The 25163-nt window shown below is 45.6% G+C and overlaps 1 protein-coding gene and 2 long non-coding RNA genes across 3 annotated transcripts; 1 reads left to right on the forward strand and 2 right to left on the reverse strand.

Annotated features, from left to right (window-relative positions):
* The first annotated feature begins 8619 nt into the window (after positions 1-8619).
* LOC123184898 (peroxidase 2-like) lies at positions 8620-9731 on the forward strand. The gene is made up of 2 exons (XM_044596939.1): positions 8620-8847; positions 8958-9731. Exons 1-2 carry the CDS (start codon positions 8620-8622, stop codon positions 9729-9731), a joined length of 1002 nt encoding a protein of 333 aa, XP_044452874.1.
* Positions 9732-10941: 1210 nt separating this feature from the next.
* LOC123184899 (uncharacterized) lies at positions 10942-12002 on the reverse strand. The gene is made up of 3 exons (XR_006493115.1): positions 11877-12002; positions 11725-11780; positions 10942-11354 (listed from the first exon to the last, which is right to left on the reverse strand). It is a non-coding gene; the product is annotated as an uncharacterized lncRNA (long non-coding RNA).
* Positions 12003-14073: 2071 nt separating this feature from the next.
* Positions 14074-15932, reverse strand: LOC123184900 (uncharacterized). Its single transcript, XR_006493116.1, has 4 exons — positions 15714-15932; positions 15078-15278; positions 14923-14997; positions 14074-14805 (listed from the first exon to the last, which is right to left on the reverse strand). It is a non-coding gene; the product is annotated as an uncharacterized lncRNA (long non-coding RNA).
* Between the last annotated feature and the right edge of the window lie 9231 nt (positions 15933-25163).

A 25163-nucleotide genomic window follows, 5' to 3' on the forward strand; every position in this document is an offset into this window, starting at 1 on the left:
CTACTAGGTATTGTATCAGGATCTCGTTTAATTCGAGATGGCTACTCATTTAAATCCAAGAATAATGGTTGTTCTATTTATATGAGAGATATGTTTTAAGGTCATGCTCCTATGGTGAATGGTTTATTCTTAATGAATATCGAGTGTAAAGCTACACATATTCATAGTGTGAATACCAAAAGATGTAAGGTTGATAATGATAGTCCCACATACTTGTGGCACTGCCGCCTTGGTCACATAGGTGTCAAACGCATGAAGAAGCTCCATGCAGATGGACTTTTAGAGTCTCTCGATTACGAATCATTTGACACGTGCGAACCATGCCTCATGGGTAAAATGACCAAGACTCCGTTCTGAGGAACAATGGAGCGAGCAACCAACTTATTGGAAATCATACATACTGATGTGTGCGGTCCAATGAGTGTTGAGGCTCGCGGTGGTTATCGTTATGTTCTCACCCTCACTGATGACTTGAGCAGATATGGGTATGTCTACTTAATGAAACACAAGTCTGAAACCTTTGAAAAGTTCAAGGAATTTCAGAGTGAGGTTGAGAATCAACGTGACAGAAAAATCAAGTTTTTGCGATCAGGTCGTGGAGGAGAATACTTGAGTCACGAATTTGGCACACACTTAAGAAAATGTGGAATAGTTTCACAACTCACGCCACCTGGAACACCTCAGCGTAATGGTGTGTCCGAACGTCGTAATCGCACTCTATTGGATATGGTGCGATCTATGATGTCTCTTACCGATTTACCGCTGTCATTTTGGGGCTATGCTTTAGAGACTGCCGCATTCACTTTAAATAGGGCACCGTAGAAATCCGTTGAGACGACATGGTATGAATTATGGTTTGGGAAGAAACCTAAGCTGTCGTTTCTAAAAGTTTGGGGATGCGATGCTTATGTCAAGAAACTTCAACCTGAAAAGCTCGAACCCAAGTCGGAAAAATGCGTCTTCATAGGATACCCTAAAGAAACTATTGGGTATACCTTCTACCTCAGATCCGAAGGCAAGATCTTTGTTGCCAAGAATGGATCCTTTCTAGAGAAAGAGTTTCTCTCGAAAGAAGTAAGTGGGAGGAAAGTAGAGCTTGATGAAGTACTGCCTCTTGAAGCAGAGAGTAGCGCAGCTCAGGAAAATGTTCCTGTGGTGCCTGCACCAATTAGAGAGGAAGTTAATGATGATGATCAAGATACTTCGGATCAAGCTCCTACTGAACTTTGAAGGTCCACAAGGACACGTTCCGCACCAGAGTGGTACGGCAACCCTGTCTTAGAAATCATGTTGTTGGACAACGGTGAACCTTCGAACTATGAAGAAGCGATGGCGGGCCCCGATTCTGACAAATGGCTGGAAGCCATGAAATCCGAGATAGGATCCATGTATGAAAACAAAGTATGGACTTTGACTGACTTGCCCGATGATCGGCGAGCCATAGAAAATAAATGGATCTATAAGAAGAAGACAGACGTGGATGGTAATGTGACCATCTATAAAGCTAGGCTTGTCGCTAAGGGTTATCGACAAGTTCAAGGGGTTGACTACGATGAGACTTTCTCTCCCGTAGCAAAGTTGAAGTCCGTCCGAATCATGTTAGCAATTGCCGCATACTATGATTATGAGATATGGCAAATGGACATCAAAACGGCATTCCTTAACGGTTAGCTTAAGGAAGAACTGTATATGATGCAGCCGGAAGATTTTGTTGACCCTAAGAATGCTAGCAAGGTATGTAAGCTCCAGCGATCCATTTATGGGCTGGTGCAAGCATCTCGGAGTTGGAACATTCGCTTTGATGAGATGATCAAAGCGTTTGGGTTTATGCAGACTTGTGAAGAAGCCCGTGTTTACAAGAAAGTGAGTGGGAGCTCTGTAGCATTTCTCATATTATATGTAGATGACATACTTTTGATGGGAAATAATATAGAACTTTTGGACAACATTAAGGCCTACTTGAATAAGAGTTTTTCAATGAAGGACCTTGGAGAAGCTGCTTATATATTAGGCATCAAGATCTATAGAGATAGATCAAGACGCCTCATAGGTCTTTCACAAAGAACATACCTTGATAAGATATTGAAAAAGTTCAATATGGATCAGTCTAAGAAGGGGTTCTTGCCTGTGTTGCATGGTGTGAAATTGAGCTCAGCTCAATGTCCGACCACGGCAAAAGATATAGAAGAGATGAGTGTCATCCCCTATGCCTCAGCCATAGGGTCTATTATGTATGCCATGCTGTGTACCAGACCTGATGTAAACCTTGCCGTAAGTTTGGTAGGAAGATACCAAAGTAATCCCGACAAGGAACACTAGACAGCGGTCAAGAATATCCTTAAGTACCTGAAAAAGACTAAGGACATGTTTCTCATTTATGGAGGTGACGAAGAGCTCGTCGTAAAGGGTTACGTCGACACTAGCTTTGACACAGATCTGGATGACTCTAAGTCACAAACCGGATACGTGTATATGTTGAATGGTGGAGCAGTAAGCTGGTGCAGCTGCAAGCAGAGCGTCGTGGCGGGATCTACATGTGAAGCGGAGTACATGGCAGCCTCGGAGGCAGCACATGAAGCAATTTGGGTGAAGGAGTTCATCACCGACCTAGGAGTCATACCCAATGCGTCGGGGCCGATCAAACTCTTCTGTGACAACACTGGAGCTATTGCACTTGCCAAGGAGCCTAGGTTTCACAAGAAGACCAGGCACATCAAGCGTCGCTTCGACTCCATTCGTGAAAATGTTCAAGATGGAGACATAGATATTTGTAAAGTACATACGGATCTCAATGTCGCAGATCCATTGACTAAACCTCTCCCTAGGGCAAAACATGATCAACACCAGAACTCTATGGGTGTTCGATTCATCACAATGTAACTAGATTATTGACTCTAATGCAAGTGGGAGACTATTGGAAATATGCCCTAGAGGCAATAATAAAAGGATTATTATTATATTTCCTTGTTCATGATAATTGTCTTTTATTCATGCTATAATTGTGTTATCCGGAAATCGTAATACATGTGTGAATACATAGACACCAACATGTCCCTAGTAAGCCTCTAGTTGACTAGCTCGTTGATCAACAGATAGTCATGGTTTCCTGACTACGGACATTGGATGTCATTGACAACGAGATCACATCATTAGGAGAATGATGTGATGGACAAGACCCAATCCTAAACATAGCACAAGATCGTATAGTTCGTTTGCTAGAGTTTTTCCAATGTCAAGTATCTTTTCCTTAGACCATGAGATCGTGTAACTCCCGGATACCGTAGGAGTGCTTTGGGTGTACCAAACGTCACAACATAACTGGGTGACTATAAAGGTATACTACGTGTATCTCCGAAAGTGTCTGTTGGGTTGACACGGATCAAGACTGGGATTTGTCACTCCGTATGACGGAGAGGTATCTCTGGGCCCACTCGGTAATGCATCATCATAATGAGCTCAAAGTGACCAAGTGTCTGATCACGGGATCATGCATTACGGAACGAGTAAAGTGACTTGCCGGTAACGAGATTGAACGAGGTATTGGGATACCGACGATCGAATCTCGGGCAAGTAACGTACTGATTGACAAAGGGAATTGTATACGGGGTTGCGTGAATCCTCGACATCGTGGTTCATCCGATGAGATCATCGAGAAGGATGTGGGAGCCAACATGGGTATCCAGATCCCGCTGTTGGTTATTGACCAGAGAACCGTCTCGGTCATGTCTACATCTCTCCCGAACCCGTAGGGTCTACACACTTAAGGTTCGGTGACGCTAGGGTTGTAGAGATATGAATATGCAGTAACCTGAAAGTTGTTCGGAGTCCCGGATGAGATCTCGGACGTCACGATGAGTTTCGGAATGGTCCGGAGGTAAAGAATTATATATAGGAAGTGCTATTTCGGCCATCGAGACAAGTTTCGGGGTCACCGGCATTGTACCGGGACCACCGAAAGGGTCCCGGGGGTCCACCGGGTGGGGCCACCTATCCCAGAGGGCCCCATGGGCTGAAGTGGGAGGGGAACCAGCCCCTAGTGGGCTGGTGCGCCCCCCTTGGGCCTTGCCCCTGCGCCTAGGGTTGGGAACCCTAGGGTGGGGGGCGCCCCACTTGCCTTGGGGGGCATTCCACCCCTTGGCCGCCGCCCCCTTGGGAGATTGGATCTCCAGGGCCGGCGCCCCCCCCCTTGGGGACCCTATATATAGAGGGGGGAGGGAGGGCAGCCGCACCCATGCCTTTGGTGCCTCCCTCTCCCTCTCCAACACCCCCTCCTCCTCCATAGAGCTTGGCGAAGCCCTGCTGCGGTGACTGCTGCATCCACCACCACGCCGTCGTGCTACTGGATCTTCATCAACCTCTCCTTCCCCCTTTCTAGATCAAGAAGGAGGAGACGTCACGCTGACCGTACGTGTGTTGAACGCGGAGTTGCCGTCCGTTCGGCGCTAGGATCTCCGGTGATTTGGATCACGTCGAGTACGACTCCCTCATCCCCGTTCTTTGAACGCTTCCGCTCGCGATCTACAAAGGTATGTAGATGCATCTGATCACTCGTTGCTAGATGAACTCATAGATGGATCTTGGTGAAACCGTAGGAAATTTTTTGTTTTCTGCAACGTTCCCCAACACTTTGCCACGATTGAAATCATCCTGTCCAGCGAAAACATCCCGTAGATTAGTTTTGATTTGAAAATTTAGGGTTAGGTCTGTGCCGAATTCATCTCGGACCGACCGAGTTGTAGAAATCGGTCTCACCGATTTTGGCTTAGGCCAGAGCACACGCATTTTTGGTCTGACCAAAAATTGCAAATCGGTGTGACAGAGTTCAATTCTCTGTGAAACCCTAGCAGTCTCGGTGCCACCGAACTGTGACTCGGTCCGACCGAGTTCACTAGTTTAGGTTCCAAAAACTGCTTCGGTATCACCGAGTTTATAAATCGGTAGATCCGAAATGCTTTCTGTGTAGCAAGATCAGTATGTAGGAAAATCATAGGTATTTGATCGGCAATTTGTTGGATGATATTCATCATATTACAGTCTTAACCTAGGGCGATACGACACTAGCTCCAGTTTATAAATATAATGTAGGCATGTATTCCGTAAATAGTTATACGTGCTTTTGGAAAGAACTTGTATGACATCTTTTGTCCTACCCTCCTGTGACAACGGGGTCCTATTGGAAACTAATGGATATTAAGGCCTCCTTTTCGTAGAGAACCAGAACAAAGCATTAATACACGGTGAATACATGAAATCCTCAAACTACGGTCATCATTGAGAAGTGTTCTGACTATTGTTACTCTGGGATTGCTGGATCATAACACGTAGTAGGTGACTATAACTTGCAAGATCGGATCTAGAACATAGATATAATGGTGATCACATAAACGGTTCAGATCGGAAATCATGGCACCCGGGTCCAAAGTGACAAGCATTAAGCATGACAAAGTCATAGCAACATCAATCTCAGAACATAGTGGATACTAGGGATCAAGCCCTAACAAAACTAACTCGATTACATGATGAATCTCATCTAACTCCTCACCGACCAACGAGTCTATAAATGAATTACTCACTTCCGGTGGAGAGCATCATGGAATTGGCGATGGAGGAGGTTTGGTGATGATGAAGACCAAAGTTTCCCTCCCCGGAGCCCCAAACGAATTGCAGATCTGGCCTCCTGATGAAGAACGAAGGTGACGGCGGCTTCCTATCGCGAAACGAGATAATTCTTCTTCCCTGTTTTTTTTGGAAAAATGTGCTTTTATAGCGTCGGTTTCAGGGTCTACGGGGCCATCAGGTGGGGACAACCCACCTGGGCGCGCCTGGAGGGGGGGGGGCGCCCTGCTGGGTTGTGCCCAACCAGGTGCCCCCCTCCGGTGGTTCTTGACTCTAATATTTTTCTTTATTCATATAAAAATTCTTTGCAAAGTTTCGTTCCAATCTGAGAACTTTTATTTCTGCACAAAAACAACACCATGATAGTTCTGCTGAAAATAGCGCTAGTCTAGATTAGTTTTATTTAAATCATACAAATTAGAGTCCGAAACAAGAGAAAAATGTTAAAAAAAATAGATACGACGGAGACGTATCAGTATGCAAACGTTTGCCACTTTGTTTTCAACTATTATTGAACCATGGACCTTGAAAATGAGTGACCATCTACCAATAATCTTTTTTTCTAGAAATAACCGATAAGCCTAAGAGATGTTACGAGGTACAAGCTAAACCAATTGTCTGCAAGTCAAATTGGTCGACCAAGCACCGCACCCGCTTGGTCCTGTGCCGGTCCACTCAGGTTCCCCTCAGCACTTTTCTAAGCGACTTTTAGGAGCTATTTTTGTAACCTCGTTCCTCTTTGATTTTCCAGTCGGGTTTCTTCAAAAAAAAATGTCTATTGGATTTATTTTCAGAGATTAAAAAAGAAAGTATTTCAATTTTTTTGAGAATTTAGATAATGTTCACATTTTAAAAAATATTCATGACTTTAAAATGTCCATAAATTTTACAAATGTTCATGAATTAAAAAACAGTGAACTATAATTTTATCAAATTTAAAAATTTCATGTATCTTAAAAATGTTCATGAATTCCAATAAATGTTTCCAAATGTTAATATTGTTTAATGAATTTTAGGTAAAAAAGGGAAAACAAATAATGAAGAAAGGGAAGAAAACCATAGAAAACGACTTATAAATGATATAGAACCATAGAGTCATTTTAAGAGCACTATCCGATCCGCGCCCAACCGTTTCCATCCCTATATGCGAGCACAAAATAAATTCCTACAAAAAGAGTTCTGTAATTCTATATTGTAACTTATGTGTTGAAACTCTTTTTGTAATTTCCACATAGATCACAAATGCTCAGATTATATTTATTTATTTTGCGACCTTTATAGAAAACAAGTTTCGAAACCTGAAAGATCCAAGCAAGATGTGTGTGGGGATGGGGAATCTGTGTGATGAGGAGGATCTATTTTTTTTCAATGCTTCCACAACCATTAGCATTGAGAATGGGGCGAGGACTTCATTTTGAGACTCTCCTTGACTTCTTGGGCGCAAGCATAAGGAAATTGCTCCATTCATATTCAATGCCTCCTCGAGAAAGAATTGGATGGTTCGTGTGCCCTAAAGAACAAGGCGTGGATTCTCAAGATCAACCCTCTACCGTTGTCTCTATTGAGCACATCCGGCAATTCTTCACCCTTTGGATGCTTGTCCATGAGATGCAACTTGATGAGTCCGTCGAGGACGACATTATGTGGAAGCATACGACTAGTGGCACTATTCGGTGACCTCCGCTTATAAGACGCAATTCCTTGGCATGGCCTTCTCTCCTTTGGACCAAATCGTTTGGAAGGCTTGGGTTCCGTGAAAAGTTAAGTTCTTCACATGGTTGGCTATTCAAGATCGAATTTGGACGGCCAATAGGTTGAAAAAGCGGGGATGGCAAATTGTGAGCTTTGCCCTTTCTGCAAGAGAGTACAAGAGTGCGGCACACACCTATTTTTTAAATGTTGTTAAACCCTGAGGCTTATGGGTTTGGTCATGGAAAAGTTAGGGCTCAAGGATCTGGGAGTAGCCTCTTGGCATTTGGAGGGCTCCCTAAAGGATTGGTGGGCAAGCTAGTAGAACCGGTGCCGGCATCAAGTAGATCCGGCTTCGCTTACCATGCTTGTATCATGGACCATATGGAATGAGAGGAACGCATCCGTAACAAGAGAGCGCCGCCAACAATTTTGCTAAACAACATCATGAGCGAGGCAAATCTTTGGGTCATCACTGGAGCGAAAGGGGGAGTCGTGTCGCGAGAATAATGATTCGTGTCGTGTTTGGGTGCTTTGTAACAAACTCTACGCTTTACTTAATTATTTGCCTCCGTTTAAAAAAAAGAGTTCTGAATTCCGTCAAACCACCAGAGTTCTGAAGATGCTCTCCCTACTCATACATGGAGTTCAGAATTCAGGTATCAGAACCTTCGAAGTACTAGCTGCTCCACGGGGTGTCAGTCACGTCTGTTTTATTCTGCTGTGTGCCGCCGGTCTCGGCGCGGGCTCTGTCGGGTTTGTCCCTGCCGCCGTCTTCCACTCCCACCACAGCCGCTGCCGTGGCGTCGCCGCTCGTCGGACTCCACGTCGGCCTGACAAAGACGCCGCCGGAGGACGCGGTAATTTTGTTCTCCGTTCACAAGCCGCCAAGAGCCGGTCCCAATCATCGACACATCGCTCTGCTCGATTCAGTTGCCCGGAATGTTCTAGCCACGCACTGTGTCTAGTTCAGTTGACATAAAGAATTACCAATGTGGAAGCCTGGAGGCCATCTCTCCCGGCCATTTGGAGGCATCTGCTTGGAGTTAGGGGAGACCTCCATGCGTTGAAGTTGCCAGTAGGTTCGAGCTCGACGTCTCGCTCGTCAATGGCGCCGTTCGTGCCCACAGCTCGGTAACGAAATCGTATAGAAATGAAGAGTCGTTGTAGCCATTGTCACCGCGCACAATGCGAGATGTTTACCCCTGCCTATAAATTGGCTCTCCTTACCAAGAACACTTCATCGATCTCACTCACGCTTGGTCCGTCGATCTTTAGCTGGTGAGCTCAGCTTAGCTCGGGAGATCAAGGGCCATGGCTGCCGGTTCGGAGCTTGCGGTCTTGGTGGCATGCGCGCTGCTGTTAGCTGCGGCGTGCGGAGGCGCCCCCGACGACGTCCCCGGGCTCGAGGTCGGGTACTACGAGGAGACGTGCCCCGAGGCGGAGTCCATCGTGAGGGCCTCCGTGAGCGAGGCCGTCGCCGAGGACGCCGGCGTCGGCGCCGGCCTCATCCGCCTCCTCTTCCACGACTGCTTCGTCCAGGTAAACGACACACACGTTCATGCATGCACATGCACGCGCACCAATACTCGCATTGCTCGGTGAGTCGGTGAGTCGCTGACACGTATGGGCGTGTATTTAATGGTGCGCAGGGCTGCGACGCGTCGGTGCTGCTGGACCCGACGGCGTCGAACCAGCGGCCGGAGAAGCTCGGCCCGCCCAACATCAACAGCCTGCGTGGCTTCGAGGCGATCGACGCGGCTAAGGCCGCCGTGGAGGAGGCGTGCCCGGGAACCGTCTCCTGCGCTGACATCGTCGCCTTCGCAGCGCGCGACGCGTCCTACCTCCTGAGCGGCTACCGCGTCGACTTCGCGATGCCGGCGGGCCGGCTCGACGGCCGCCGCTCGAACGCCTCCGACACGGTCCCGTCCCTGCCCCCGGCGTCCGCCAGCTTCACCGACCTCGTCGACAACTTTGCCAGGCAGGGCCTCGACGCGGAGGACATGGTGGTGCTCTCCGGCGCGCACTCCGTCGGCCACGCCCGCTGCTCGACCTTCGCCGCGGGCCGCACGGCAGTCGACGCCGACGCCGACATCGACCCGTCGTTTGCGCGGTCGCTGCGGAGGAGGTGCGTCCGGGCGGAGAACAGCACCGGCGACCCGACGGTGAGCCAGGACGCGGTGACCCCGACGGAGCTGGACAGCCAGTACTACCGCAACGTGCTGAAGCGCAGGGTGCTGCTCGCCTCCGACGCGGCGCTGCTGGAGACCCCGGAGGCGGCGCGGATGGTGCGGGACAGCGCGCGCGCCGGCGGGCGGTGGGAGCAGAAGTTCGCCAAGGCCATGGTGAAGATGGCCGGCATCGGCGTGAAGAAGGCCGGCCGCCACGCCGAGATCAGGGCGAACTGCAGGGTCGTCAACTACTGAAAGCCATGAACGTATGGGGCCGTTGTGCATGCGTCCATTGGTCCATGATGTGTCCCGTTCCCGTCACCCTGTGCAGCATTATATCAGTTTTTTTTTTGGTTTCGTTCTTGCGAGCTTGCCGTCTCGTTTGCTGATTCGTTGATTTGTCCACGCAAAAATGAATAGAATACATTCTCTGGTGTCGATGTTTTGATTGTTTTCTCCGAAGACTTCCGAATTCTGGTGCTCGCTCTTTGGCAACGGACAACAAAGAACACTTCGTGCGTCTCCCGCTCCAGATGTCGTGAAAGGAGACCTCATGCGTTATAGGCGCTCAAAAAAAGTGTGACAAATAATTATACTCCGTATTATTATTCTGTTTCAGTTCATGCTAGATACTCTCACTGGAGGGCTTGTGTATAATCTTGTACTTTAATGATGTGAAAGTGATAAAGGCAATTCAGATACCACCACTTTTTTTTACGGGAATATGAATTTATTCATCGTATATGATGAATCGATGTAATTCGAAACGGAGGTGTTTCACTTGCATGTGTATCTTACTGGCCGCTGGGCAATTTATGTCTGGAAATGAAACGATGGGCCGAGACATGTATTATTTACAAGTGTATTTAAAGGAAAAAAAACAATAATCCAAACAGGGCCTCTGGGGGATCTGAATCCCAGACAGATGATATTCTAAACTGAAAGTGCTGAGAGTGTGAATATAGGGGAGCTATTTTGTGTTTGGGTTAGTCCGAAGAAAAAAGATTCTGAATCTGCCTTTTCTTTTTTTTCCTAGGAAAAATAACTCAATCAAAATCCCTAGGAATGAAAGCTCATTATGTAGTAGCAATATATACTTAGTTTAAGTTGTATATGTTTTAATTTTGTTCATTATCCAACTAGTCATTTCTTTGCCAAATTGGCCCAAGCTTATGCCATTTCCAGTCCAATCGTGGATATTATACTTGTCGTACCTCTATTATTTTTTCTAGCAGGCCATCTATGGTTCTTGGGCCAAATCTGTACCAACTCCTGAGAAGAAATTTGTAGACAAGGACAAGCCATGGCCCAGTTTGGTCCCCACTACGTTCCGCCACTGCAAATAAGATTACACCATGTGCACATGGAAGAAAGATTAACCAAGGGTTCTCACCAATATATTTTGCCTCGAAATGTCAGGTGAGCAAAAAAGCGAACACAAAACATACAAAATCGCAGGCGAAACCATAACACACAACAATCCCACAAACCTTGATAAGTTCAATCGACAAAACTAAACCTACAAACACATGTTCAGTCCTAAGGTTCATCAAGAAAAATCTTCCCATCGATGCACTGCACACGTTAACAAACTTGAACTAGAAAAACAGAACTCATGGCATACCTTGCTCCTCATGCATTCCTTAACACTTTCAAGAGCGTCAATGCTGCTGTGCAAAACAGCCTTTTGGGTTGATAGTTAACTTTTAATTGCGGGGTTCTGCCCATGAATGTCGATGCGTGTCTAGTTGATTTGTTCAAGCTATTGATCTCCTCCTTCACATGAAACTGGGACGTTAACACTGATCTCCAGTATGGGAAGAAGCTTCTCCTTGCCAATTTGAGCTCCCATCCTCGAGGTCCTTTCTTCCCTTTAGCCTGGCTCATAAGTCAAGCAATATGTACATGTTAGAAATCCCAAAAACCAGCCAGCAGCAGCAACAGTCGCTTGAGAAGTTAAGTTGGACCGCTATGAAAAATGAGAAATAGTTTAGGTTACTGATAATAAGCTTGGAGACGGTAAGAAGAGCATGCGTGTTGGAAAATAGCAAGGGCCAATAAGAACTGTCCTCAGGACACAACAGTTGAGCTTGCAAAAATGCCAATTTCGTGTCCACTTGAACCAACATTCAAATAAATATAAGAACGTTATTACGCGCCCGATAGCACACAAGGGTTTGGGAATAAATCATGGCGAAAAAAGGCAACATGGCAGGGGCAGGGGGATTTCCATAATTATTTCAGTCACCTTTACATTTTCCAAACAAGGCTTATCCGTGTCTGCTTTAATCCTGGCCATCAGTGCTGTTTTCCATCACAGAATAAATTAGGCTTCATATTCTCAAATTTTGAAATAAACACTTCAATCAACACACAGCATGCGCATGCACGCCCACATACCAAGTCTGCGAGGCAGCTCTTCTGTGGATACCACGTTCTCATAGGGACAGCTTCGAGAAATAGAAATAATCAGAAGAACATCAATACGTATACAAAATTATGGTCAACTAAGAAATGAAAAGGTGTGCAGAACAGTACAGATTCCAATATCTATGCCTTCTCCAGAACAAAGACCATAATCCTTCAATATCAATGAGACACGATCAAGGACCTCCACATGGGATACTGGAATGATATAGGGCACCTGCATTCACAATTGTAGCTCATTCTATTGACATTCGACATAGCATATGATATTTAGAAAAGCAATTTGTGAAAACGGAACAGTGTGAAAATAGAAATCAGATCATGAATGAAATAGAATTGCATTCTCTTTCCTGTCAGAAAAATAGAACAAAACAGAACAGTGTGAAAAGATAAAACAGAACTCTCCTCACCTTCCATGTTAGAGCCCGGTCCTGATAGAATGACGCGGCCAGCTGCACATCAAGCAAATTATATGAGCTTCAACAATGATAATGTTAGGGATCCAATAAAGGAACCAACATGATCCTATTACAGAAAATTAGTTGACTGTTGCTTCCTATACAAAATTAAAAAGAACACAAAAGAAACATACATAGAAGGAAAGTTTCACTGTGATTAATCATCGAGAAATTTTATTTCTTACTAAAAATCCAATAAGTTTACAAAGAAGCTCATACAAAAGAAGCAACCGGCAATTTCCGTCTTCCTGAATTGGGATACTATTTGGATTTCTCCTTTTAAGCAATTCTGAATGGAACAATTTTCTAGCATAGTTCACCATGGTAGTACTCCTGTATGTATGAATACGGGTAACCACATAGCTGTAGGGCTGTGTAATGAGCAACATAATTTAACCAATAATACCGAGAGATGATAAAAAGAATTAACTGCGATGGACCACGTAGTAATCAATTACTACCTCCATTCGTAAATACTTGAGTATCCCGAAGGTGAAAATGGTACCATCGGATTTGTCATAAAAATTCCTAACCCTAATATTTGTTTTACTAAGATATGGTCATAAAAAGTGAAGATCAATGTCTAGAACATAATCCCTATTAACGAATGTGGTGATTAAAAAACGCAAAAAAATGCAAAGAAATGTTTACAAATATAAAATTTACTTGATTTTGCAACTAGTAGCATATACTCCCTCCATTCCTAAATATTTGTCTTTTTAGAGATTTCAAATGGACTACCACATACGGATGTATATAGACATATTTTAGAGTGTAGATTCACTCATTTTTCTTCGTATGTAGTCACTTGTTGAAATCTCTAGAAAGACAAATATTTAGGAACGGAGGGAGTAAATATGAATGTATATAATTTGCTACTTTTTTTTTCTAAAAAGTGCAATCTGTTGATATGTAACGCTTTTGAACTGAAGACAGCAGACAACACGCAGGCTCAAAAGGGTGAGACATATTGGCTCAAATTTATCCTTAAGAACATCTATTCTCTGAACGATATCTTGTTTTAGCCTTTTAGGGAGTGACCGTAGTTTATCTAGCCATCTAGTATCATAAAAGTATCAGGAGGAACAAACTAGCAAATGTTCTCATTTCATATCCCACAATGCTAGATAACAGTTAGGTCCTCATAAATAGGCCTGATATCGGCAATTTCTAGCATTTTTATATCGATCAGATGAATGCAGTGATATGTACATATTTAGTAGAAAGTAGGATGGTGATGTTTTAACTGCAAGTACAAACAGTTTGATACCTTGGCATGATCCCGAATGTAAGAATCAAGAGCTTCGCCAGCTTGGGAAATTACATGAACAAGCGTCAGTGTCATATCGAAAAGCTTCTTTTTCGCCTCTAGTGGCTTCAGTTCCACTCCTTTTTGACACATCTCCAATTGTATGGCGGTAATTTTGCCCACAACACAGTTAGTGATAATGGCAAACCCATCTGGCTTACTATTGCAGTCTTTCTTGCTGGAAGATACACCACGGATCTGCTCTTGAGTTGCTAGGAGCAAAACAGCCATCTGGATAAGCTTCCCATCAATTATGTATTTGCAGACCTCATCTAACAAATTATCTGTATGTTTGGCTAGCAGCCTAGTTGTATCCAAGAAGAGCTTCTGCAAAAAAAAAAAAAAAACGAACATGGAAGAAAGACTCGGTGATTATTACCTCAGTTTAAAAGGAAAGCTAATTTTGAAAAGTTAATGGCAACATAAGTTGCTTATCAGTAACCAAATAATGTCATACACAAAGCAACACAGTGAACTGTAGTCTTTGAAAAGTGCAGATGTAAGAATGTAATACCCTCAGGTATTGCTATATCAGTGGTTTGAGATAGATGAAACTTTTTTAGTTATGCTGCAACACAAGTAATTTGTGCAAGGAAGGATGTGAAACAAACCATTTCCGGTAGGCAGAGGATATGGATGAGCTTCAGGATATAGTTGATATCTGCATGACTGTAATCCATATTTTCTTGATTAGGATGTAGACCGTTCTCCAGGTACTTGTGCAGGTGTGCAGGCAAGTGTTCTCAACCGCAACATGGACCGGGAGTAGGTTGTCAATGACTAAAGCACCGGATGTGCGCAAATTGGCCGACGCGCCATGGTGCAAGAGCAACTCAATCATATCAACAGAGAACATTTCAGCAGCTCGGTGCAGAGGGAAGAACCCAAATTGAGTCATGCAGTTGGGATCGGCCCCGAACCCATGCAGCTCAGGATTCTTGCCCACCAAGACAAGTTTGGCACATCGCAGTGCATTAGTGATGACTAGCTCGTTTAAAGCTTCTGGTTTGATGATGTAACCCAGTGTCATGTCCCTTCCATTCTGATTTAAGAAGCGAAGGAAAGACCTGACACTATCCTTTTTCAGGATTGGCCGCAAGTGGGGTAATATATCGAAGAAGACATCAGGTACCCACTAGATTGACCCAATCACAAACAGAAAGGATGAAGGAAATCAGTTATAAGATTAACAAAGCAAAATGGAACAAATAAGTCTTTCTGCAAATGTATCATAGGAAAAAAAGACACAAACCTGAGGAGTACGGTCCGGGACGGTTGTGGATGTTGCACTGGAATTAGCAGGTACGGCACTTGTTTTGTTCAGCCACTGTGAGAGAGAATGTGTCGCCATCAAGAGCCGGAAAATAATCAAGGTTGTAGACAAATACGATAAAGGTAGCTACTTACTGCACCTCCTTGAGTGATTTGAGATCGCTTGGAGGTGAAGGAGGTCCCTGTGGATCGTATTTTTCATCCGTGGTTGATCCATCTTTATCTTTACCGTTATCCTCAGGACAAGTGGTTCCCATAGCCTCCTTTTTCTGCACCGTCTCCATTGGTGCCGAATTGGCCTGATATGTCAGTTCCCCTGTTTGTTCTTCTTCCTGGCTGAAGCAAGTAAATTTGATTGCAACCCATGTAAAGTTTATATCTTGTTAATTCTATATTTTGTATTGAATTTGTGTTTGTGTTAGGCAATACAATGCAGGCAGGCATAGCAATCATGGATATTGAACAGCCCAATAGCTTCGTTAAGTGAGGTCAAACCTACTGTCTCCATCAGGCATATCAGTTCTCTACTCATCAATGACTAGCTACTCAATTCAAATTGAAGCACAATGAAAGAGTTGAACTTGCAAAAATAAATCACGGGCTTTCAGCTACAAGCCTCCATTTGGTTTGGACAATCATGTAAAGCTGTAACAACCATTTGCTTGATAGACAGGGTAAATATCAATTGCATACAGATGTATGGATCACGCAAGTTACACAGAGTAAGCAAGCAAATACGCCGCTGGATGGGTTGTTTCATCAGTAAAAAACCTCGTGGATGGACACATTGCGGTGGTAGCACCGGGCTCGCGCGCGGGCAGGCGTGCTCTCTCAACCGAGCACGATTAATGTCGCTGGGGATTGGAGCCACGATCGAGGCCGAGTTCGCCGGAGGCCAGATCTCGGCGCCGCCGGAAGGCAGGGCCCGCTATGGAGCAACAACCGTACGTCCGCTCTATCCTTCTTTCCCAGCAGATCTATGGGAAAACCCAAAACCCTACCTAGAGCAAGAGTAGGAGGAAGAAGAAGAGGCGAAGAAGAGAGACGGGGCAAACCTGGCCACATGGGCCGGCCCGGGTGTAAAATGGCCGGCATGTGCCCGGCTGTAAAAGGGCCTGCCTGTAAAATGGCCGGCACGCCGGTTATAAAGGCCAGCCCGGCACGTCATGGCTGCGGGCCGGCGCACATTGCTTTCAGCCTTCCTGGCCTTTTTTAATCAGAAAATCTAAAAAATATCAAAAAATAAGAGAAAAATACAGTACAGTAATTTCTAAAAAAGAAAGAATATATAAATTTAAGAAAAAAAATATAAAATATAAAAAATATAGAAAAAACCTAGTTACAAGTCCGATGGGCCGTGTACTGCGTCAAGCCGTGTCGGACTGGTCATGCAGTGTTGACCTGCAATTAAAAGGGTTGTGTCGTGCCCGACTTTAAGGCTTGGCTTTCGGGACCGATCTTATTCTGTGGCGGCCCGAAGGCTGGCCCGACCCTTTTAATCACATGTTGTGCTAGGCCGAAATTCCATGTCGATGGACCAGCCCGCGCGACACTGCCCATATGGCCACATTTAAGGTGGGGACACACGTTCATACATCTTTTAATTATACCCCATTTATTTTAAGTAAAGAAGACACTTTTATTAACTCAAATTATAGCATCAAGAGCATGCAACAAAAAAATAGTGGTACCAACCTTTGCATAGCTAAGATTTACACATCAAAAACTAACGGCCTAATAGAATGAGCAAGTAAATAAAGTGACATATTGGCAACCGTAAAGTCATATGAGATTGATACTATGCCTATGTCCAAGAAGATGGTGGACCGATCCAAAGATTTTGCTATCACCTATGTTGGATAAAAATATCCCTGGACAGTGCCTGCATGGTGTGGCTGTGTGGAGGCCCTAGGGACCCCATCCACGTGGGTCCATGTCCACTGGGTCCCTTCTAGTTAAACAATAATCATCGTAATTTTTCCCCGATATTTTTTGACTGCAGAAGATCCCTTTTCAGCAAATAGCAAAAACACTAAAAAAAATCAGGAACTAACCTTGGCATTGGGTTAATGTGGTAGTCCAATAATAATGGTATAAAATCATACCCAAAAATGTATAATTGATGTAAATATAACATGAGCATACGACGACGAAAAAACATGGCAGAAGGCGAGGGGGGAGCTGAAACTTCCCTCCCGCGCGAGTGGTTGGTTGATGGCACACGCTCCATATCGAGGCCCCTAAACTGATGGGACCGATATGGCGACACTACTAGAGTTGCTCTAGCAAATTCAAAACTTTGTTTTTTTTAGAGAAAAGGCGCGAAGGCCCGACTTCAAATTAATGAAGCCATCAACCGGCTAGGATACAATGGTGCTGAATTACAAAGGCAAAGACTTGACCAAAACCTGAAAAATACATGCCAAATCCACTACGACCGGAGCAGCAGCGAACAGAGCATCTAAGAGAACCAACGATCAAGCCACCGGAGATCTTGTGCAGACAGAACAGCAGGGCCGAAGCCACCCTACACCGACAATTGCCGTGGACATGAAGGCCCAGACCGCTTGAAGGAAACCATCGACTCCGCCGCCCACTGCCTCGGGCCACTACCGGAGGGGAGACCACTATCTCCCCTACGCCCAGACCATGCCGGACGCCCACCACCGGCCGGCCGCCAACCAGCAGACAAGGCGGGGAGCCACTGAAAGATGCGGAAGAGCCAACATCCCACCACCAATGCCGGCAACCAGGGGATCCGAGCACAGCTGCTGCCACCCACCACCAAGCAGCACGCCCAACCTCCAACCTCCCCTTGAACGGCGCCTCCAAGGAGGATCAAGACGCCATAACGCCTCCGCCGTCCGGCCAAAAGGCCAAGACTTTCGCCTGGAGCAGGAAGGGGGGAGAGGGGGGCAGATCTGGAAGCTCGACCCGCCCTCAAGAGGGGAACGGCACCGGAGCGCCGCCGGCGTCGAGGTCGACGCAAAATCGACCAGGGGTTTCCCCCGATCCAAGAATCCACCACCCCATCCTCGACCAGATCCGACGGGCCAGCCACCAAATCAGGAGAGGAGGCCACTGCGAGGGGAAGGGGCCGAGAGGAAGAAAGCCGCCCGCTGCAGCAGCAAGGCCTCGCCGCCCTCACGCCACCCACGCGGCCGGAAGGGACGACCAGCACCTGCGCGCGCCATCCACCGGAGAGATCGACGCCGCCATCTCCAACCAGGGCCGCCGCCCTGGCTTCCAGAGCCCCTCACAGCGGCGTGAGGCAGCAGATCCTCGCCGCCACCTTCACCGGAAGACGCGCAGCAGCCGGCGGGATCCTCGGGTGGCGGCGAGGCGGGGGGAGGGGGGAGGAGAGGTGACGGCGGCTAGGGTTTGGGGTCGCTCCCGAGTCGCCCGAGAGGGGCGACGCGAGAGCCGGGCTGAGGGGGGGGGGGATCGGTGCCTTGATGTGTATGGCAATCACCCGTTCAGCAAATTCAAAACCTACCAGGAGCAACTAGTGGAGGGTCTCTCCCCCCCCCGCGGGGGCACTTATCCTAGCACAGAACGCCCTAGCACACCATGTAGCATGCTCTAGTGCCGCCACATGTTGCGTGTGGGGCACTTTCATCACTGCGATGGTTTTTTGGGTTCCCCCCTTTGTTATATTGGTTTTCATGGTTTTTGGTTTTTCTTCTGTCTCATCGATTTTTGTGGATGCACGGTTTAAGAGTTAAATCATTTTAAAATTCATGAATGTTTTTAAAATTTATGATTTGTTTTTTCAAAATTGGTGAAACTTTTCAAATTGATGTTTTTTTCAAATTCATGTTTTTTTGAATTTTCAAATATGTTTTTAAAATTCATGAACTTTCCTCAAATTCACATTTAAAAAAAATCTTGTACATTTTGAATTATATTTTTTATCTATAAAAAAATAGATTGTATTCTTTTCCCGAACCCATGGTTTTTATGTGGCTACCTACCGACCGAGCACCAGGGAATCATCCACCCAGCGAGGCGAGTGCTATTGATCCATGCAGCCCGTTTACATCAGTGCTAGCGCGAGGGGGGGGGGGGGGGGGTGCTCCTCCAGCACTGGGGAGGAGGTCTCGGTTTTGTGCACATTACATCATCTATTACTGATCCCCAATAAGGTGTTAAAGGATGATAAATTCGGTTTTCCTTCTCTAACCGGCATCCAACCAAACCCCTATCATCGTTAGTGGAGGATATTGTTTACTCCGAGGCCACTTTGACCGCTCCACGTATGTCCTCCTCCTCTCGGCGCTCGCATCTCAACCGTCAACCGACCATCGGCTCGGCCCCATCTCCTCGTCGGCCGGGCTCAGCCCTCGCCCAGCAGCTCGTTGTCGTGCTTCTACCGATCATCAAGTGTGATTACTGATGGCTGCTAGTGCTACACCTCATTTCGAGCACACCAAAAAGAAATCTCGGATGGTTTTTTTACAACTGTGGAAAGACCGAGTGGGTGCGGAAACCCAATTTGGTGCCAGACTCATCTGCACCCGATCAGAAAAAAATTAAAACAAATACTAAAAAACTTCAAAAAATCCATTTTTTGTGTGATAGATAATTTTATGCGTGAGATTCGCTCCAAATTTCAACTTATTTGGATACCAGAGCAGCTCTCAGTAAAAAACAAATCGGGTCAGAACAATGTGTGAACAATAAACTTTTTTACAGACCTTGAATTTGTCTTTTTTGCTGAGAGTTGCTCAGATGTCCAAATGAGTTGAAACTTGGAGCGCACCTCACGCATAAACTTGTCTACCACACAATTTTTTTTAGACTTTTTGAATTTTTGTAGTATTTGTTTTGATTTTTTCGTAAGGGCGGGTGCAGATGGGCCCGGGAGCAGAAATGCCGCACTAGAGTGGGTTCCGTTTTGTACTTTTGTTCTTTGGATTTGCCACAATATGAAACTCGTTGTTTGCTCAAAATTGTATGTAGGAAGGCTGTAAGTTTTGGTATTGGGAAGAAGAGTACATTGATCTATTGATAGCAAACAATTTGCTAGATGTTGGTGCACTAGTTGCTAAAGATGAGATTAGAGAGGACGCGAAGTTTGAGACTACGGATAGGACGCAATGTCGAAGTTTGAGAAAACACATAGAAGGAAGAAGTGTGAAAGCTCGAGAAGTCAATAGAGAAACGCAACAATGTAGGCAATGAAGAGATAGAGAAAGTTTTGATGGTACTAGTTGGAGCAGTTAGGGAAGTGGTGTTTCTATTAAAATGTGTATATCTTTCTTGTAGTTTTCTTTGGATCGGCTCTCTTAGCGAAGAACTGGTGAAGTATGTGATTAAGTGTCGTTTAACACAATAATTGAGTAGTGAAGATTAACTCGGTGATCCCAAATTAAACTATTTTGACAAAAAAAGGGAATCATGTGTAGAGAATTGATTAGAAACAGCACTTGTTTAGAGGAGCAAATATCCTTCGCTACAAGATATTCGATCGTATCCTCCTCTAAATTATAGTGATGTGTTAGAGATGCTCTTGGTGATGTATTTTCTGCAGTACTGAGCTAAGTTATTTGCCTCGAGCCATCAGCTTCACGTGTGCTTTGCCCAAAAACTAACATTAGCCATCTCATGAGCTCCCCTCAAAGAAAAAGTAAGTCATCATGAGCTGTACCAGACGGAGGACCATAGTTTTTTTTTGAACAGAGAGGACCATAGTCATATATCACTTTTATGGCAACACAAGCGCCGCACCCAGAATATGTTACAAGCAAACCATCCACGCTTTGCCAATATTCAGCAAATTTCCAAGGGACTGCCTAGCAAAACCGACAAGATCCGAGACGTGGGAGAGAGTAGGTGGCAGTCATCTCCCCTCCGCCTCTCTCCAGAGCATAAAATTATGCACCCAACAACCCTAGCCTGCTTTCTCATAGTTGGAGCATTGTGCACATGTTGAAGCTAACCTACCACTCGAGATCTCTAATCCTTCCCGTCACGCGGCAACCACAAAAAATACGGAAGCGTAGGCTTTATTCGCATTCCCGCGAGAGCGCAACCAGAACATACTCCATGAGCGGCGAAAAGAGAGCGGAAAACTGCTTAGATAAATTATAAAGGGATAGAGTTATTATACAGAATACAGGCCAACATGTGCATGGATGCATATATGCAGCTGTGCTGGACCGTCGTGTTGCTCATTAGCCGCCCTGGCATGGATAAAGCGGAGTACCAGTAGTATATTGTTGTTGTTTTGATGCGAAAAAGAAATGCCTTGTTAAGAGGATGCATGGGAAGCATTGTCATTATGCGAAAGCAGCCATAATTAATGGTTGGTACTGCTAGCTACCAAGTGTCGATGACTACTGGAGTGCTTATTTAGGTACCTCTCTTCAGAGTAAGATCGAAGTTGCCAGATACAAGATCTAGAAAAGAACTGTTTACTGAGGCCACGATATAGTCAAGCACATGTCTCATTCAAACTGAAATTATTTATAGTTTATGAAAAGGAGATGATATATTAGTAGTTATAATATAAAAGATAGGTCCCTTCCTGGCAAAAAGGAAGATAGATCACATTCACAGAATCCTTTTTTTTTAAACATACCCAAATTAGTGAAAGAAAATACCTTGTCATTACTCACTGAAGAAAAACATTGATGACAAGTTTCTCCATGTGTAAAGAATTCAGAATAAGATAGAAGATGTCATATAAAAGATGTAAAGAAAACAATTTTGGGAGCCCACAATATCATCAAGCATGCGTATCATTCAAACTAAACATATGTATACTTTTATAAAGATATATTTTTAGTTAATATAGAAGATAACCGAGATGCACATTCGAATTATCTTGTCATTTCCCATTGGAGCAAACACATTGATGACATGTTTCTCCATGTGTAACGAATTAGATGCATATATATGTGCTACAATAGGTTTTCATGTGCCTATTGATTTATATTAATTAGTTCGTCACCAAACCTTGAAAGGGCAGGAGAACCACCCAAAATGTTAAACCTATGACCATGGCTTACGGAATAAAACTTACATGCATTATTTTCACTAACAACCCACTAATACCCCTAATTTCACGGTGTGCCCCATTGATTTTCAACCAATTTATGCCACATTGGTCTCTAACATTCAAACCGTAAAAGTGTAACATTACTGAAGAACCCCCATCGTGTTGCAACGGGCATGTAATCTGGAAATACTACGGATGTTAGAAATATTGTACCGCACCAAATATTTACATTCATCAATGGTCTTGAGGGGTGAACTATTAAGCTTTTTTTTAGACAAACTATTAAGTAAGGGACTACCATTTGGCGTGGATGGTGAGCTATCTCAAAAACAATGAAAAAAAAGCAAGGGACTGGCTAGAGACCAGTCGACTGAAAATTTTACTTGGGTCAGTCGATTGGTTTCCGTCCATCCGATGGAAAATAACAAGGTGCCTTCTTCAACGTCCAGACCACGCGGCTTCCACCTTGTAGCTATTGCAATTAAGTAAATACAACTCTAGGTAAAAGTATTAGAACAGAACAGGATTTGCATCTTTTGCATTTTTCCAATCAAGGATAGACCATTCATCTATTTACTGATTATCACATGAGTTTTTTTTTGAAAGATCCAGCAATCACTGGCTTTTCATATCATTAGCAGAAAGCAGTGGGAAAATACAAAGGTGTGTTGGAAGGTCCTAAGACCAGTACAGAAAAGATTACAACAAGCTCAGCTTCGGTCTAGACTTTGCTGACCGAAAAAGTGAAAAAAACAATGGCCTATATCTCATGGAGGATCCCAGAAGGGTCTCTCCAAGCATGCTGCGCCCGCCTGCCGCCAAAGATGCACTGAATCTTCGATGGCCTTGGCGATGTCCCTTGCTGCCGGCTGCTTGCCTCTGAAAATGCAGTTGTTTCGCTCTTTCCATATCTCCCAGCATGTCAAAAGCATGATCGTGCTGGCGCCCTTCCGTTTGGCCGTCAGGGTCTTGCTGATCATCCGTTGCATGATCGCTGTAGAGTTGGAATTTTGCCATGAATGATGTGGAGCTAGCTGCCGGCATCCTTCTCTGGATCCCACCAAGCCCCAGACCTCAAGCGCTGTTTGGCATGACCAGAACAAGTGGTGGGTCGACTCCAGGTTGCGGACACAAAACTGGCAGAAATAGTTGTTTAGCCAACCGCGCCGCTGGAGACAATCATTTGTCCAGAGGCGATCTTTCAGTAACAGCCAAGCGAAGAATTTGATGTTTCCTGGTGCCCATGTTTTCCAAACGAGCTCATCCAAAACTGATAGGATCCGTCCCTGGAACTGCATGGCATATGCTGACTTTGATGTGTATTTGCCTGTTGCCTCGTGGTTCCATCGAATTGTATCCCTCTCTCCCTCCCGGAGCTCCGAGGCAGCGGCGATGATCAAGCGGTTGAGCTGGACGAACTGCTGCAGCAGCGGCTGTGTGTCTCCATGTCTCAGGTCTTCAATCCAAGTGTCGTTTCTAAGAGCTTCTCGAACTGTCCTGTTTTTGCGCTTGGAGTGGTTGAGGAGGGCTGGGTAGGCAGTGGCCAGCGTGATTGGGCCAATCCAAGAGGAGTGCCAGAACAGGGCCGTTGAACCATCCCCAACTGTTACCATCGTCGCAGCCGCAAACAGAGCTTTGTCTTCCCCGTTGCATGGTGATGTCGTGCCCACCCATGGGCGGTCCGGATCAGCCCAGGAGATCCAGAGCCATCGCAGTCGCAAGGCACGGCTGAAACTGTCCAGGTCCGGGATGCCCAGGCCCCCCTGGAGGTTGGCGCACACACCACGGGCCAGCTTACTTTGCAGCTGGCCCCCGTCAGCTCGTCATCCTGTTTCCATAGGAACCGGCGTCTGCACTTGTCAATTTCTTTCAGTAGTTTCTTTGGAACTTTTAGTACAGTGAGTGCAAAAGTTGGCATGGTGCTGAGAACACTTCGAACGAGCACTCTCCTACTTGCAATGGGAAGTAGCTTGCCCTTCTAGCCAACCAGCCTGGCTTTGATTCTATCTAGGATGAACTGTAGGTTTGCCAGTCTCAGTCGGGTGATGGTGATCGGGAGCCCAAGGTATGTAGTGGGAAACTGTCCTAGCTTGCCTCCAAAATTGTGTAGCACAATCGGTAGGTCAATATTCTCGCATCTAATGGGGAGGGCCGACGATTTTGAAGGGTTTATATGCAGGCCCGTCGATTTTCCGAAGTCTTGGAGGATGGCTAGGAGTGCATCTACCTCGTGTTGCACTGGGTTGGTGAAGATGACCGCGTCATCAGCATAGAGACTAATACGAAGTTTTAGTTCCCTTCCTGGTATAGGCGCAATTAGTTGTCGCTGGGTGGCCTCCCGTAGAATGTGATGCAGGGGGTCGATTGCTAGGATGAATAGAAACGGCGAAAGGGGGTTGCCTTGTCGCAGTCCTCGACGGTGGAGGATTCGCCGGCTGGGGATGCCATTTAGCAGGAAGGGCGATGATGAGGTAGAGAGCAGGAGGGCAATCCAATCTCTCCATCTAGCGCTAAAACCTAGCTTTTGCAGCAGCTCTAATATGTATTCCCATGATACATTATCGAATGCCTTGGCAATGTCCAGTTTTAGTACTAGGGCCGGGGTTTTCTTTCTATGGAGTGCCTTGACACAATTCTGGACGTAGAGGAAGCTATCATGGATGCACTTGGTCCAGAGAAAGGCCGATTGCGCTGGGGAGACTAGCGTATGGATCACCGTGGCCAGTCGCATTGAGAGCACCTTTGCAATAAGCTTGGCGATGGAGTGGATTAAGCTGATGGGTCGAAAATCCGCAATGGAGGAGGCCCCATCCTTCTTTGGGATCAGGGCCACCAGGGCCGTGTTGATGGATGCAAAATTTGTACCATCTAGGTTGTAGAATTGGCTAAAAGCTGCCATGATGTCATCCTTGATGACAGTCCAGCAGCTTCTGAAGAAAATGCCCGAGAAGCCATCCGGTCCTGGTGCATGCTCAGCTGGAGAGGATTTGATCGCGAGCCATACTTCTTCTTCGCTGAAAGGGTTATCTAGGTCACCCCCTTGCAGGTGAGGTAGGTTGAGGGAGTTCCAGTGGATGGTGGTGTCTCGACGGGCCGACATCCCCAGCAAGGAGTTAAAATATCATAGATCAGCGCTTCCTTATCCTCCTGAGACGTGGTCACACCTGTAGGCCCATGTAGGGTGTGGATGAACTTCTTCCTATTTCTAGAGTTGATCT

The sequence above is a fragment of the Triticum aestivum genome, chromosome 2A (assembly GCF_018294505.1).
Source record: "Triticum aestivum cultivar Chinese Spring chromosome 2A, IWGSC CS RefSeq v2.1, whole genome shotgun sequence".
Classification (NCBI taxonomy): Eukaryota; Viridiplantae; Streptophyta; class Magnoliopsida; order Poales; family Poaceae; genus Triticum; species Triticum aestivum.

What these genes read in the sequence shown, in the direction of transcription:
- LOC123184898 (XM_044596939.1), top strand. Translation starts at nt 8,620, where the DNA reads ATGGCTGCCGGTTCGGAGCTTGCGGTCTTGGTGGCATGCGCGCTGCTG. An exon ending in TCCACGACTGCTTCGTCCAG is followed by an intron (nt 8,848 to 8,957) that starts GTAAACGACACA and finishes AATGGTGCGCAG; the next exon opens with GGCTGCGACGCGTCGGTGCT.